This window comes from Drosophila erecta, unplaced genomic scaffold (genome assembly GCF_003286155.1).
Source record: "Drosophila erecta strain 14021-0224.00,06,07 unplaced genomic scaffold, DereRS2 tig00000000-arrow-pilon, whole genome shotgun sequence".
Classification (NCBI taxonomy): domain Eukaryota; kingdom Metazoa; phylum Arthropoda; class Insecta; order Diptera; family Drosophilidae; genus Drosophila; species Drosophila erecta.
The window spans coordinates 6,750,324-6,766,625 of record NW_020825194.1 but is presented as its reverse complement, the minus strand read 5'-3'; the positions used below and the strand labels follow the sequence as shown (position 1 = coordinate 6,766,625).

The 16,302-nt window shown below is 46.0% G+C and overlaps 2 protein-coding genes across 2 annotated transcripts; one reads left to right on the top strand and one right to left on the bottom strand.

The window, feature by feature from the left end:
* Positions 1 to 950: 950 nt before the first annotated feature.
* Positions 951 to 10,788, bottom strand: LOC6554664 (tankyrase). Its single transcript, XM_026981115.1, is given in 8 exon segments — positions 951 to 1,201; positions 2,408 to 3,973; positions 4,033 to 4,189; positions 4,263 to 4,555; positions 4,621 to 4,778; positions 4,843 to 6,723; positions 6,799 to 7,581; positions 10,058 to 10,788. Coding segments are annotated over 7 exon segments (4,587 nt in total). The 5' UTR covers positions 10,254 to 10,788; the 3' UTR covers positions 951 to 1,201; positions 2,408 to 2,854.
* Positions 10,789 to 11,226: 438 nt separating this feature from the next.
* LOC6554580 (putative uncharacterized protein DDB_G0286901) lies at positions 11,227 to 15,050 on the top strand. The gene is made up of 5 exons (XM_001981732.3): positions 11,227 to 11,962; positions 12,081 to 12,460; positions 12,603 to 13,326; positions 13,395 to 13,705; positions 13,767 to 15,050. The coding sequence occupies exons 1-5, from the start codon at positions 11,891 to 11,893 to the stop codon at positions 14,110 to 14,112; spliced, it is 1,833 nt and encodes a 610-aa protein (XP_001981768.1). The 5' UTR covers positions 11,227 to 11,890; the 3' UTR covers positions 14,113 to 15,050.
* Positions 15,051 to 16,302: the final 1,252 nt, after the last annotated feature.

The window sequence follows — 16,302 nt, the reverse complement described above, 5'->3', positions numbered from 1 at the left end:
AAGCCCCTTGGAGCTGCAACTCAAGCTAAGCTTTGATTACTATCCCAAGGAAATAGTTCCTCGGGGGAAGAACTCTTTCAGCCAGTTGAACTGGCGGCCATGAAGAATGCAATGGATAGCTGACCATGCTAATAAGATATCTACCGCCTAAATTTTCGCCTGTCTTGAAGGCCACCCAGAATCACTGGAGGTGTTTCCATTTGGGATGCTGATCGATGTCGTGCGACGTCCAACGCACCATCATTCCCGGGATTTAGCCAGAATGTGTGCCTGAAACTGGAAAACTGAAACCTGCAGTCGGAATGGCGGCACAGCCGAATGCCAAATGACGTCTGAGTAGGCACATCTCCATTTGACCAAACTGGGTGGGGCCTCTAGGCCATTTCTATGTGCGTTGCCCCCTTGTTTACTCCTTTTTTTTTTTTGTTAATAATGCGTCTATATTTCTTAATTAAATTACAGCTCCTCGCATTTGGGAGTGAGTGTGTGTGTGTGCGTGTGTGTGTAATTACAGTGTTTATGTGGCACTCGGACATTCCTGGCTCCTCACTTCCCAGCTGGAGCTGGCTGACTTGGCTTATTGATATGGCCAAGATGGCCAAGACCCACGGAGCGCGAAGGTGAGTAGTGTGGGGAGTGGAGTGGAGTGGACTGGAGTGCATCCGAGACGAGAGTGCAGTGGTACATTAAAACGTCACCTGATGTAGGCCGTGCCCAGTGCTTATTTGTTGCCTTTTCGAAATACAAATTGCACTAGTCCCGGCCTGCAGTGAGTGTCGCAGTCAGCGATCTACACAGTGCAAAATAATTGGTGCAACGAATCGAAACGTACAAGTCCATAGCTGTACTCTAAATTGTATTTTAAAGTTTGTCATTTTTTAAATATAATCAATAGCATGATCTTCGATAATGATTACTATCACTTGTTTATTATTTTTTATTTTAGTAGGCTTTGTGTGGGATACTGATCTTTCAACTAATTTTCAAAATAATCTACATATTTCAATGTTCATCTTATCAGCTCCAAAATGACGCCCATTTTGTTCGGTGCTTGCCATTAAGCCTAACTTTAACTTAATGCTAACCACCATGGCCATAATGTGGTGCGGTGGTGCGGCGGTGCGGCGTTTTGCGTGCTGCTGTTCGTCAAAGTCAGGACCGACTTACCGTCTTCTCATCTCGCCATCTCGAATGTCTGGCCCTGTAATTATATAATTTAATCAAATTACTTGCATATGTTGCCAAAAAAAAAAAAAATAAAGAAGGAAACGCCAAAAAACTAAGGCCCGAAAAAGAGACGCACTCGAGCGGGCCGAAAGACTTGAGAAATGGCCAAATGCGGGCCAACATAAGTGGCAACCGAAATGAGAATAAAAATAAAAATAAATGCTTGCGACTGCAGCTCCTGGCGGCTCCAAAATGGTTTATAGCCGCATTTTTGACAGTGAAATGTGCCTGCGTGCGTTTTCTGCAGGGGGAAAGGGGGAATTCGGGGAGAAAGAGAGATATTTGCGTACTTTAGCATTTTAGCATTCATCATCATTATTCTTCCGTTGCGGTTGCATTTTAAATTTTTAGGCGCAGCTTAACGTGTCGGTCGACTTGACAGTTGCAAATTGCAAGCACAGCTGCTGGCGGTCAAAAGCTAACTGCTACGCACGCAATAGTCGTTACGAAGGAGCTTTCGTTACCATCTATTGGGTTCAAGTAATAACCCAGTTAATAACCCAGTAATTTGGGCAGAGTAGCGTTACGAAGTTAAATAAACAGAGCTTAAGATAATTAAATATGCTGGCATTCTAAAAAGGAACACAGAAATGACAGTAAGTTAAGTACAAGCGTAATAATCGTTAGCAAGGAGCTTTCATTACTATCTATTACGGTCAAAGTTAATAACCTAGTAATCTCGTCAAAGTAGCGTTGCTAAATGAAATAGAAAGATGGCTATTAAATGGCATTTAAATCATTAAGAGATAATTAAATAAACTAGCAAATGAATAAAAAGGAATATTATAAAGGGAGAACGATACACGTTTTTGATTGCAAATTCTCGGGTATCATAAAAGCAAAATTAATCTCAAACAAGCTGTAGAGTCAGAAATTGTTAAACTAAAAGTTCAATGTCAAGCAGATTGCTAATTTCAAAATTAATAAACAGATGTTTACATATTTATACATCTTTACCATGACTGGGAGTCTTTTTCCATATGGCCGGATTATAAATAGAACATCGCATATAGTTTTTGACCCTTGCTCTGCACTGATTGCCTTTAGAAAATGCTGGGGCGTCCTTATCTTTTAGTGAACCAATTGTACAAATTATTTAAAATAATAAGACATATTCAAAACATTTAAATTCCAGTGATAGGGAAACAAGGTCGTGCGATCCCAAATAAGAATTACTTACCGCGTAATAAGAACATTTGCAAGAGAAACGATTTTTCGATTGATGTATATGTATTTGTATATTTAAATTTAATTGGAGTTTTAATTATTGTTTAAATTAACTAAGCTTAAACACTTAAATAAACGCGCGAGCGTAATGTAATGTAATGTAATGCATTCATCGGCAAAGAACTTTTAACCTCGTTTAATCGCATTTTCCGTATTTCGAATTAAAATCACTCAAAAACTGTGCTTCACTTTTGATTAACCCAATCCAATCCAATCCCAATTCGATCCGAACCAATCTCACTAGCTCGCCCTTACGTGATATATTATAGAGTAATATAATAAACAACGAGAGAGAGAGAGACACACAGGACACGACATCTATAGCTAGTAATTGTAATAAAATAGACGGGAGGCCAACGGAGACATAGAGATCAATAACCACCAGCATGTCGTACCACCGTCACAACTCGTAGGTGATGTTGTTCATGTGGTCGCGCGTCTTGCGCGCCTTGAAGGGGGCCGCAAAGTGCTCGTAGGCATTCTCCGCATTGTACGACGAACAGCGTCTGAGTCGATGATGTTGCAGCGAACTGCTGTACGGAGCATTCCCATGGCCGGCTCCACCGGCCCCAAAGCAGCGCATGGCGGCGCACAGAAGACTGCACCAGCGCCACGAGGAGGTGAAGGCGTAAAAGTGACGGCTGGCACCGCCACCACTATTGCCACCACCTTTGGACAGCAAATGCTGGCGACTGTGGTGCAAGTAGGGATTGTAATTCGAGCGGAAACTGCTGCTATCGCTGCTGTGGCCGCTGTCGTCGCTGCTGCTATCACTACGCCGCAATCCAAGCCGAAACAGATTTCCATTGTTGTGGGCCGCATTGGCGAAATCCTCAAAGTCCAAATGCGACTCGTACTCGAAGTCGCGATCTATGGAAACGGCGGGTGTGATGATCATAAATTGACTATACTTTTGGCTGCGATTCGCCTGCTGCTGCTGTTGCTGTTGCTGCTGCTGCTGCTGTTGATGATTCTGTTGCTGTCGATGGTTGCGCTGCTGGTTGGCCAGCGAGTTGAGCAGCGTCTGGTTGGTGTCCACCGAGGAGTAGCTATTGCTGTTCGACACCGGCGACATGTCATTGTTGTTATTATTCACATTTCCGCTGCTCGTATTGTTGTTATTATTGCTGTGCGCAAACACGCCAGCGGGCGAAGGTTGAGTTGTGGTAACAGCAGCTGTGGATGCGACAACCGGGTGGTGGTGCTGGGGCTGATAGGACTGATACTGCAACTGCAGCGATGGTTTGGCATGTTTGGGCCGCCTCTTGGCAACTGGAGCTGAGGTCTGCTGTTGTGGCGGTGGCAACGGCAGGGGTGGCTTCTGCTGTTGTTGTGGTTGCGGCTGCTGCTGCTGCTGCGGCTGCGGCTGTTGTTGTTGCGGTTGCGGTTGGTGCAGCGCTGGCGACGTGGTTGTGGGCGTGGACCCGACAGAGGGCATCCATCATCTCGTATCCTCCGTTCCACTACTGCTGTCATCGGGCTTCACGATTTGGTAGGTTATCAAGTACTCCGGATAAGACTACAAAGCCAGAACATATTTAAAGCATTATTGAACACTCAGAGATTGTGGGTAATTACCTGTTCGCCCCGATAGACAACGTACTCGGCGAAATGCAAGCCACCTGCCGAGGGTCTGCCCACCACCGAGTGGTGGCCCGGCGGTGCATGGGCCATCTTCATTGCGCTGTACTGCAAGAAGGATTTGCCTAGTGCCACTCGGCACAGCAGCAATTGTCTGCAAATGTTAAAAGAAAGGAAAGAGCTGTGTAACTCGGAAGATCTTGTCAAAATGATTACAATTTCTTTACCTAGGACACACGTAGCAGGACTTATCCTTGTGCGAGGGACACCCAATGCCGCCGCCAATTCCGTACACATACTGGTTGCTTTTCGAGCTGTGCTCGGCGAAATAAATGCCAGCCCCAAACATGCCGCCAATGTAGGCGTGGCGCTCATCGAATCCGCGCTGCACGATTGCGTTGATGAAGGGACTACCGTGGAAGAGCATACGCTCGTTGGACTGCAGGAAGTTCTCCTCGGCGATCTCCTGCCGCCGATGAGCATACCGCTCCCACAGCTTTCGATTCTGTACCTTTTGCACCTGTTTTTCATAACAAACGAATATTTTAAATAGGAGTTCATTCATCCACAATGGTAAGGACCTACCCGAATGATGTTATATCGAGTGAAGTAACCTCCAGCCTGTCCATTATCGCGATGTTCACGTATTGTGGCCTGCATCTCCTCCTCGACGGCCACAAACTCCTTATCGTCCGGCAGCAGGTCCACCAATAAAGTGCATAGATTCACGTTGTTACCAATGCCTTGGGGTGAATTGAAATGGTTCTTAATATAAGTTAATTATATGTAAGTGTTTCATATATTCACCTGTGGTGGACCTCAACTGGGAGATCCCCTTGAGTATCTTGTGGCGGAAGCCGTAGGCGGAGACGCCCACCTGCTTGAGATCGTCGTGGCCCATCTCGGCTAGAATGTCCAGGGTGATTTGTTCACGCTCGAACAGTTCGATTAGATGATGCAGCTGCTGGCTGCCCAGGAATCCGGAGACATTTGTTATGGTATCCGCATCCGGCAGTAGATCATCCGTGGAGGAGCCCTCAGCCCCATTGGCCTCTGCTCCTTGGGCGGGACTGATGCGCGTGCTACTGGACAGTGGAAGTGGTACAGGAACACTCAGAATCATGGAGGCACCAGTGGGCAGCAACACCGTTTCTGTGGTGGGCGATAGGATTGCGGATGAGGACGACGAAGACGTGCCCGGAGCCACAGCAGCAGCTGCATCTGGTGCCGGGGAACTGCTTGTCAGCGATTGCGTGGAAGCACTCAACGCCTGCTGACTCAACGAGGTGGCCATCGCGTCCTGGAGCAAGCACTTAACATCATCTGCCGTGGCCAACTCAATGGGCGTCTGGCCCTCCTGGTTTTTCATGTAGGCATCGGCTCCGTGAGCCAACAAGAGCGAGCACAATTGAGTGCGTCCCTTCTGTGCCGCCTCGTGGAGCGGCGTGAATCCCCATTTGTCTGTGGCATTGACAACCGTCTTGTGCTTGATCAGCAGGGCCGCAATATCCAAATGCCCATAGCTGCTGGCATTGTGCAGGGGTATTAGTCCCCCCTTGTCCTGTGCATTAACATCCGCTCCGTTCTCCAGGAGGTACTCGGCACACTCAAAGTTGTTATACCCAGCCGCCAGATGAAGTGGTGTGGAATTCCTGCCCTGCGCATCCCGGCAATTGATGGATTCCGGAGTAACCAATCGCTGTACCCGTGCCAAGTTCCCTTTCTTTGCTGCATCCAGCAGAGCTGATGGTCCTCTCAAGAGTTCCGCAACATCGTGATCGGATTCCTTAACCAAATCAGCTGGCGTTGCACCATCCCGATTCTTCTTCATTGGATCAGCGCCATGTTTCAAGAGCAGCTTGCAAATATCGTACTTTCCCTTGGCGGCAGCTTCATGAAGTGGAGTAAACTTCCACAGATCCGACACATTTACATTGGCTCCGTGCTTGACCAGCAGTTCGGTTACTTCGTAGTGCCCGTAAGAGCAGGCATTGTGCAGGGGCACCAGACCGCCCTTGTCAGCTGCATAAACCTCGGCGCCGTGCTCCAAGAGAAACTGAACCACTGGCACTCTATTGAACCCAGCAGCAAAGTGCAAAGGTGTGGAATGTCGTCCGTCCAAGTCCCGGCAATTGACCGAAATCGGATTGTTGAGCACTATTCGGCGCACTGTATCCAGATCTCCTGCCTTGGCCGCCTCCAGTAAATGTGTCTCACTGTCCGGAGGATTCTTGAGCAGCTTCAGCACGCTGTCCGATGCCAACTGCGCGGCCGTCAGTCCCTCAAGGGAAACGATATTCGTATCCGCGGCGTATGAGAGCAGCAGACGAACTGCTTGCTCATCACGGGCACACCGATGAAGAGGCGTTTGTCCAAGACTGTCCAATGCATTAACCTTGGCGCCCTGCTTCAGCAGCACCTCCATGGCATCGTAGTGAAGCAGCTCGGCAGCCAGGTGCAGAGGCGTGAGGAAAGCCTTGTTTTTCTCGTTCAGCAGTGATCCCTTTCTGGTCAGCAGTTCCATCAACTGTTTGCGCTTCCCATCCGGACAGACAACGGCCAGGTGGAGCGGAGTGTCACCTGTATATGGATGCACAAAGTTCACTATCTCTGCGCACACCAGCTTCTTGGCACGGGACACATCACACTTTCGACAGGCATCCAGAAGGCAGTGGCCCTTGTATTCAACTGCAAAATAAAATGAATCATGTTAGATTAGTGATGCATTTTATGCATATAGCTTCCGTTCCAATGACTACTCACAGGCAATCCGCTCTCTCAGCTCCCTGGTGGGCGCCGCATCGATGGCCGACTTGCTGTGGCAGTTTAGAAGAGTGGGATCCGCTCCGCGACTGAGCAGCAGGCTGCAGACCTCGACGCGACTTTTGGAGGCGGCCTCGTGGAGCGGCGTAAAGGCCCATAGATCGTTGGCATTGACATTGGCGCCCGCCTGGATGAGCAGCTTGGTCACATCGAAGTGTCCGTAGGAGCAGGCATTGTGCAGAGGCACCAGACCGCCCTTGTCCTTAGCATGGACATCCGCTCCGTTGGCCAGCAGGATTTCCACAATGCCGATCCGATTGTAGCCGGCTGCCAGATGTAGTGGCGTCGACCGCCGTCCATCGCTGGCATGACAGTTGACATTGAGTGGCGTGAGCAGGGCCAGCAGGCGATCCTCGGCTCCCGAGCGAGCGGCTTCGAGCAGCTCGTCCTTGCGATATTCGCCGGTCAACACGGGACGCGTCGCCTCGTCCGCCAGCTCCAGTGGTGTCTTCTGCTCCGAATTCCGGATCGTGTGGTTTGCGCCATGCTGCAACAGTGCCAGGCACACATCCACTTTGCCCTTGCTGGCCGCCTCATGCAGTGGCGTGTAGTTCCAATTGTCGGTGGTGTTTGGACTGGCGCCCGCCTTCAGCAACAATCGAACCACCTCGGCGTGGCCAAAGGAGCAACAGTTGTGCAGCGGATGCAGCCCACCCTCGTCACACGCCTGAATGGAGGCGCCGCTGTTCAGCAGGAATTCAACGACTTCCCGGCGTCCATAACCTGGTAAAATAAGAACGAATAGATTATTAGAGGAATGCCACTGGGGTTTGCATGTTTTGGTCGATTGGAAAGCCCTACAAATGAACGGGAAGGTCTAGCCTTCGGGGATTTCAACCTTGCCCATGGCATACGGTAAGTGGAAGGGGCGAGGAAGATGTGGTTTCCGCATTTGAGGAACTGTTACCCAAGAAAATCTAAAATAAGTTTCCATTGGCGTATGCTCAAGTATCAGTTAAAAGTGAACACCACAATCAAAAGATAAATAATCAATAAATCGCATTATAATCAATATAAAAGTATGACAACAGGGATTATTTGTGTGATCCATCCGAGCCGATTTATAAACATACGTTTGGCAACTCTTGCATTGTCTATGCCAGAAATCTGAGTCATCTTAAATGGGCAAAGAATTAGTCACACTGGAGATGATCAACATAAATGTTTATGGTCGTACTTATTGCTACGTTTAAAATGAACTGCAAAGAGAACCGGATCGAATTACAAATATGTGCAAACAAAGCCTGAGCCACCCACCAAAAAGTGGTTTGCGAAACGGTTTGGTGCCGTTCACTTTTCTGTGGGCAAACAATTACGAAAGTTTTGCATTAAAAATTAATAGAATGGAAAACTTAATTCCAACTGTTGCACTTGGAGCCGCCAAGCGGCAATTGCACGGCACATGGCAGTGTGATCCTTGGGACTGTGAATAATATGTGAATAAAACCAGAGGTATACTATGTGCAATACCAACTTGATTTGCAACTACTGGCCCGAAGGTTAATTTGCTTAACTTTTTGGTCAGCGATAAAAGTACCTACGTTTTAAGTATCTCGAATATGGCCAAGATATGGAGGGGAAGGTCTCCCGGGTTTATCGACTATATACACAAACATAAAACCGCCATGATAACGGGCCAGTGTCAGAAAATCTGATAGTCGAAAAGGGGCGAAATAAAGCGATTGCGTTTTACTATGTGTCACGATTGCGGGTAGAGGAAGGAAGAAACGTGAGCTTCGATTTGGCTTCCACCGCAACAGGTATTGTAAAAAATTCGAGTACCAAAAATGTCATACATTCAACGAGGTGAAAAGCAGCCACAATAAAATATAACTTAAACAATAACAGACCCCTCGAAGATCTCACTTTTTGTGCACAGAACGTGACAAAAAGACAACAGACAGACAGACAGACAGACAGACAGACAGACAGACGAACATAATAATGGGAAACCAGTTTATAGAAAGAAAGACCCAGCGAGTGAATCATAGGCAGCCAGATAATAAAAAGTGCTCAACTTGAAAAGAAGTCACAAATGGCCAAAAGGCGAAATTGATATGCAAGGGGCGTCGAGTGAAACGGTTAGAAAAGCTTAGCGTTTTTTTTGTTGCTCTTTTGAGGGGGCTGGGGAGAGGGGAAAGACGTTTCTTTCCACTTTTGATTTGATGCTGCCGACTGACTAAATAAATCGCAATGCATAAAAAGCTAACTAGGCCAAAGTCACAACAAAAGACGCGAAAATATTGAGCCAAAGACGTCAGCAGGATGGCGCATACAACGCAGCAGCCACAACAAGTCGCCCCACCACCCAACACCCATGCCCCGCCCACCGCCCACTATCACTGTCACCCGCCTCGAAAACAGACACTTACAATAGCAGTCGAAATAATAGTTAAAAAGCGTGCAGGAATTCGTCTACTTAATCATCTGATCACTCATAGTTGAAAAATTTTAATAAAATATGTTATTTCAGTTATTTTGTTTGCCCAATCTATTTAAAGGCCAATCATTTAAGTGAAACCTGTGAAACAGGTTAGCCATATAATCAGACCATATGTTGCAAACCTTTATCATTCGGATTCTACGGATGAATAAGCAAAGCTAATCAGATGCATGGTTTTCCATTGGTTGTACTCGTATGTTAAACATTCAATTTCCAGTGCTGAGACAGTGAAAGCTCTCATTGAGATGGCTAATTACGTTGGCTCTTAGTGCTATTATCTCGACCGCAGCTGTATGAATTGTTTTATTTTTTGAAAATAGAAAATGCTTAAATGCAGCACGCACACACATGCAGCGGGGAAGGGGGTGGCGCAGGGGTTACCCCCTTTTGTGAGGGGGCTCTTCCGGAAACAAGCCGAACATATAGAACACATAGAACGTAGAATGGTAGAATGTGGTGGAAGCAAAGGCAGAAGCCAAAAGCAGAAGCAGAAGCGACATGGAAACTAGGTCAACTCTCGACGCCATTGGAGCAGGCGAGTGTCCGACCGAGAGCGACGACAATGACGCCCGTCACACCCAGGCGCAACTAGCTCAAGGCCAAATCCGCACTGCAGCGGGGTGGGTCGGGGTGGCTGGGTGAGTCCTTCAACCTTTCGGAGGGTGGGGATACCCTGCCGTTTTTAGCCCGTCCTTGGAAGGGATTTTTTGGGGGAGAATAGAGAATAGAATGGCATCACAGCAAATCACAACTTACCCGCTGCGAAATGCAATGGCGTGGACTTGCGTCCCGCCGTATCCCTGGCGTTCACGGTCTGCGGCGTTATTAGCTTCTTCACCTTGGCGATCTCGCCCGTTTTGCAGGCCTCGAAGAGCTCCCTCAGCGGATCGTTGGCCATGACCGCATCGAGATTAACGCTCAAAATGGCCCGACTTCGGCTGCTGTTGGCCATTGTTGTGGTTGTTTGCTACGCTTTGGCACACACACGCCCCAAAACAAAAAAACCAACAAAACAAAAAAAACAGGCGCAATATTCAGTGGGCTTTCGGGTTTTCCACTACTCCCAGTCCAGTTCTCCTCCAGCAGTTGCTCTGCCCGTCCTACACAAGCCTCGCTGTTGTCCGTCGCTGGCTTGGCCGCATCCTGTGTCCAGGTGTCCTGTGCCGCAGGAGCAACAATTTGCCACTGGCTGCCACGCGACCAGCCCTCGTTTTTGTTTAATATTTAATGCACAATTGCAGGCCCCAAAATCAATAGGATTTCAATGCTTCGACACTTCACGTTTGCAAGGATCGCGGGTGGCTACGATTCGGGTACACTGGGACTCGGACCAACTCTGGGACTAGCTCCCTGGTACTTGGCCTCCAAAGCTCTGGGCACGGGCGATTATTTCCGGATTAATTCACTGCTCCGCGAAATATTGCATTGTTTTGTGAACGAATAAGAGTGACCGTTCGCTGGGTGGTCGCATATTCCAGGTTGAGCCAAGCGGTGTGACCAGTCGACGGGGCAAGTCGTTCTAGAAAAATACTGAAGTCGACAAATCAAATAAGCTTTTCTGTTAATTATATTTTTTAAATTACAAAATGTAATTAAATTTCCAACAAGGTTCTATGACATTTTGCACTTCAATATGCACTCACTATCTGGTAAAAGGTGGTTATCCAAAATGTAATTCATAGAAACAAAAATACGTTTGCATCGAAAGATGTTAGGAGAAACTGAGTTTTGTTTGGAAATTATAAATTATTCAATTGGTAGTGCACAAATTTTTATGCGATAATTCAAGAAGAGACAATATTACAATACAAATTTTTTAATAATAAGCACAAGTACCTAATACCAGAGAAAATAAAACTTTTTCAAATAAGAACAAGTACCTGTTACAGCCAAATGCATTCCCAATTAGCATTGTTATCGATAGCTCGAAAAACACATGCTTGGCCAGCCCTGGTTGGCTGCTGGTGCAATCGATTTTTGGCATCGACTGGATGCCCATGCCAACAACAATGTTTGCCTTTAATATTTAGTTTAAAAACCGTTGAAAATCCGTGAAATCAAATCAAAAGCAGTGCAGCTGCTCCATAACAAAAGCACCGTGCCTACTATAAAGTGAAAAGCCACGGAGCTAGACCACCGGAAGTACAAAAGTAAACACAAAATCGGAAATCCGAAAAGTGAATCAGAATTTTTCCAGCTCACACACACACGCGCATACCCGCACGCCCAGCAAACACACATGCAAGTGTATGGAACTAGTCGTGTTGTTGTTGTTCCTGTTGTTGCTATGAATAAGTGCAAGTGAAGAAGAAGCAGAAGCTGTGATCGGAAAATTAAGCAAAAAAAAAAAGAAAAACAGGCGAGGAAGAGTGGGGTTGGGGAAAAGCAGACGGAAAATTGGAAAGGCGGAGTGCAGCTAACACGCTTCGCTGGCTGCGCGACAGCAGAACGCCAGTCAAGCGCCAAAAACCATTAGTAGAACCCCATTTGCAGCTGGAGCGGCACAAGAAAGCAATTTTCTGGTAGCAGAAACGCCAAGAAACAGAAATAATTGGCCGATCTTTAGAGACTCTACGACAATTAGCCGGAATGGAGCTGAAAGTTTGGGTCGAGGGCATTCAGCGGATAGTGTGCGGCGTTACAGTGAACACCACATGTCAGGTATGTGAGCTACAGTCGAGGTCAACATAATAGCAATAGATACTATTAGTGTGTACCGCACTGTATGCGCTCTGTTTTGGTATTCATTTTGAACTAATTATAATTTCATTTTCCACAGGATGTGGTTTTTGCTTTGGCCCATGCCACCGGAAAGGTGGGAAGATTCACTTTAATCGAAAGGTGGCGCAACAACGAGCGCCACTTGGCCCCCAATGAGAATCCAATGAAGCTGCTGCTCAAATGGGGCGAGTATGCAAATGATGTGCAGTTTATATTACAACGTTCGGAAAACAAAACGCAACAGCAGCAGCAGCAGCAACAACAGCAGCAACAGCAGAACAATAATAATAATAACAACAACAACTATGCTGTGATGACAACGAAAAAGCCGCTGGGGCCGAACAACAATAACAATAATAAGCCAGCGCCCACTTTGCAAAAGCAAAAGTCGAACGTGGAACTCAGCTACCGCACAAAGGAATTGAAAAAAAGTTTTGGGTGGGTGCTTTTTATGTGTCAATTAGTTGGAAAACTATCCCTTAAAGCGCTTACCTAGCCCTAATTGTTAATAAGCTAGCAAACTGCGTTTTAATATTCACCTCTGTGGCTACCCTCAACTGACGAAGTTTTTGTCTTTCAGGGGCTACGATGCCAAGCAGTTTGACAACATTGGCATAGTCAAGGGCGTTCCTCAGCAGCAGCAATTGCAGTCTCAACCACCGACCGTAGGAGCACTACCGGCAAGTCCACCACAGGAGCAGCTGACACCGCAGGATAACAATAATGTGGCGCCACTAGTGCCGAAGCACGAGAAATCGCTGTCAAATCCGCTGGACATGACCAGCACGGGTAGCAATGCACCCGCGCCTGCAAATGGTTACAATGACTTCTACAACAATAACAGCAGCAGTAATCAGCATATATACAGCCAGCTGAGCAAATCCAGCAATGAACTGCGACGCTCCAGTCCCAACGAGATGTACTACAACAATAATAACAATAATATCAATAACAATAATAACTCACCGGAGCTGTACAAGCAAACGCCGACGATTTCCGCGAATGGAGCCCTAGTCCCACCTCCATATCGTGACCCGCCACCCCCGAGAAACAGTCCCATGTGCCAGGGCCAGCGTTTGGCCAGCAGCAATGCGGACACCATGTCCAATGCCTCCTCCTCGACGAATCCATTCCTCAGCGACTACGATCAGCACAGCAGCCACAACAATAACAGCATCAACAATAACAGCCAGGCCATGGAGGAGGGTGAGCCCATGTTCCAGACCACGCAGTATAACGATTTGCTGCAGCTCATCAAGTTTCAGCGTGAAAAGATCACAGCCCAGCAAATGGAATTGCAAAAGGTACCAAATATTCAAGATTCTAAATTGGCTTGCAATGTTAACATTTCATTATTATTTTAACTGCTTAGTTCGATACGGAAATAGTATATTTGGAAAGCAAAGAACGCGACCACGCCCATGAGCTGGACACCATTTCGCGTGAGATTTCCAAGGCGGATCAAATCTTTCGGCAGGGCAGCGAACAGCTCCAGACTCTGCAGTATGTGGAGGAGGAAAACGAACTGGTCAAACAGCAGGAGAAGACTTTGAAATCGGAAATTGCCCTACTGCGATCCAAGCTGGCCAATTGCGAAACAGAGCTGCTGCAATGCAAGAATAAAATGCGCTTGCTGATGGATGACATTGAGCTGGAGCAGCAACAGCAGCAGCAAACCAATAGGTGAGTGCATACCAAGATATTTGCATCATGTGTGTTTGCTTACGCTTCTTGATTGCTTCAGGCAAACTGTGGAGCGAGACTTCCTAATGGAAATGGAGCGCATTCAGAGCGAAATCGATCAGGCCCTGCACAACACTGACACTTCGAACAAAACCGCAGATAGTTTGAAAAAGGAACTGCTGATGATCGAGCATGCCATTGCCGACAAGAAGCGGCAGGTGGAGCAGCTGGTCAACGAGATGAAGGAGGTGAATTTGCAGAGTCTGACTGTGACCACTACGGAGGAGATCAAGCACCTGTTGGAAGGACCCAACAAGCAGGGCAGCAGCCGGCGGATCATCGGTTCGCCCAGGCAACTTGAAACGGCGGTTCCAACCAGTAAAAATCCTCATGGCGTGTGGGTTTAAGTCACACACACACACACACACACCCTAGGGCCTGAAACTATTTTTCTAAACGTATTTCTCCTCCAACAAAATAATGTTTTTGGGAACAAATTGATGAACATATCTTGAATGCATAATGGAGTTGACACGAAATGGATTCCTTATGAATATCACAATTTTAAACAATATTCTTACGAAATTTACAATGATTAACGTGCTTGATTATTGTCTTAGTATGTTTACATTCCAATCACACACTTTATGGATCTCTTAATGCAATGATATGTGTTACAAATTTGAAAACACAGCCCATTTATGTATCCACATTCTGTACTGTACTTTGTATTTTAAATTAGTTAATGAGGGCATATTCACATGACCTAATCTTAATTTTGTGTGCTATACTTTTGTTTAATTTTTGCTGCTAGTCTACATGTTAACAAAAACCCTTTCCAATCTCTACAATTCGCCATTAGTTGTTAATTTGACAATGAATTTTAATTGTTGCAATAATTCGAGAGTATCGTAATTTAAAAACGCCTTTCTAATGTATAAGTAGTGCACTTAGTGATTTGTCTCCCACAGAATTATTCATTCTAGAATTCACAATTCGAATTACACAAAACTTATTGTACTTAGCAATTAGCGCAGCTTTAAAAATCAAATTAGCAATGCTTTGTTGAAAAGTTTAACTTTTAAAGTGCTTAGCCTTAGCCACCGCATATATCGAAACAAAAGACCGAAACATAAACAAATGCAAAGGTATCACGCATTCGTATATGATTACTAGCGTAAAACTAAAACACAACCCACAAGTCGCTTCTATGTATTATGTTTTTAATTAGCAATATTTAATATTTACACAAACTGATAGTGAACTACAGAACACCAACGGAAATGCAATTTATTGAATATTATACATTACTATTAACTTTAAACTAAAAACGATTTAGAACAAATTCTAATTGCATTATATCTAATTAGCTAATAAATACATTTTTATGATTTTCTCTTTAAAACTCGAAACGAACTGTCTGTATTTACTTTTGTGGTTCTTTTGGGGAAGCACCACGAATTTTCCGCAACTGAACTGAACGGTCAGCCGAAGTCCTGTGCCACACGAAGCTGCTCGGCCGCTTTTCTTTTGGCGGAGGAAAACAAAATCAGCAACACATGCTGCCACCAACATCAGTTGGCCGCTGTGCTCGAACGCGTTTGGTCCTCTTGTCCTTGTCGATATCCGTCGCATCCCCAAGAAGGACTTCCTGGCGAGGCGCGCGCGACTTTCGATTTTCAAAAAGTGTCTGCCCCGTGCACGCGGGTCAGTGAAAGTGGTCCTTATAGAAATAAAGAGGCAAAGGAACACACATTTGAATGGTCTGGTTTTTTCTTATTTTTTTTTTTTTCTGGGGGGCATCCTATCGCATTGACACAATCTGCAAAGTGGTCGAGGGAGCATTAAGTGGCCCGGCAGCAAACGAAGGAACGAAGGAAGGCTCCGTTTTTATGGCCCGTTTTCCACACCAAATGATGTTCAATTGCGATGATTGCGATAATGAGAGTCCCAGTTTTTAGTTTTTGGGGATCATGCATCGCAGAGACAATGTGACCTTTTGCGGAAATTATGATTTGTCTCCGACTGACCTTGAGCCCTCCTGGGCGGCACAGCCCCACAGCCACCGACTCAATTAGGCGGAATTTAATCAGCCGGACAAGAAATGCTCCGGAAAACCGGGCCCCTAATGCCGGTCACATATTGCACTTCCATTTCGTAGTACATTTGGCAAACCTCGTAACCTTGAGTTTGGCTTAATGTCTTGCATAAATCGGGGAATAAAGTGGGCACTTAAAAATAGAACCATGCGTCTGGAGCCAACTGAAATTATTCATTTCGATTTGCCAGACTCAGCGGGGCAAGCTTTATGACTTCCTCTTTACGTATCTCTAGGTTTTTCTTGTATTACAAATGAGCACTATTTAATGCAACCCCAACTTATTAAAGCAGCTTTCAGACGCTTAAATGAATATTTTTGATACATTTAATCCCACAATAACTTTAATCCGTTGTGAAACTTAAGCTCGACGGCTGTCAAAGTGGCACTTTATGCATATACTCGTATTTTATGGACACCAAATCAATTTTATCCAGCGCCGAAACGCTGAAATCGAAACCCCACCAAGTGGAAAGCACTTGCCATCCAAAATATTAAT

What these genes read in the sequence shown, in the direction of transcription:
- LOC6554580 (XM_001981732.3), top strand. Translation starts at nt 11,891, where the DNA reads ATGGAGCTGAAAGTTTGGGTCGAGGGCATTCAGCGGATAGTGTGCGGC. An exon ending in GAATTGAAAAAAAGTTTTGG is followed by an intron (nt 12,461 to 12,602) that starts GTGGGTGCTTTT and finishes TTTGTCTTTCAG; the next exon opens with GGGCTACGATGCCAAGCAGT. An exon ending in AGCAAATGGAATTGCAAAAG is followed by an intron (nt 13,327 to 13,394) that starts GTACCAAATATT and finishes TTAACTGCTTAG; the next exon opens with TTCGATACGGAAATAGTATA.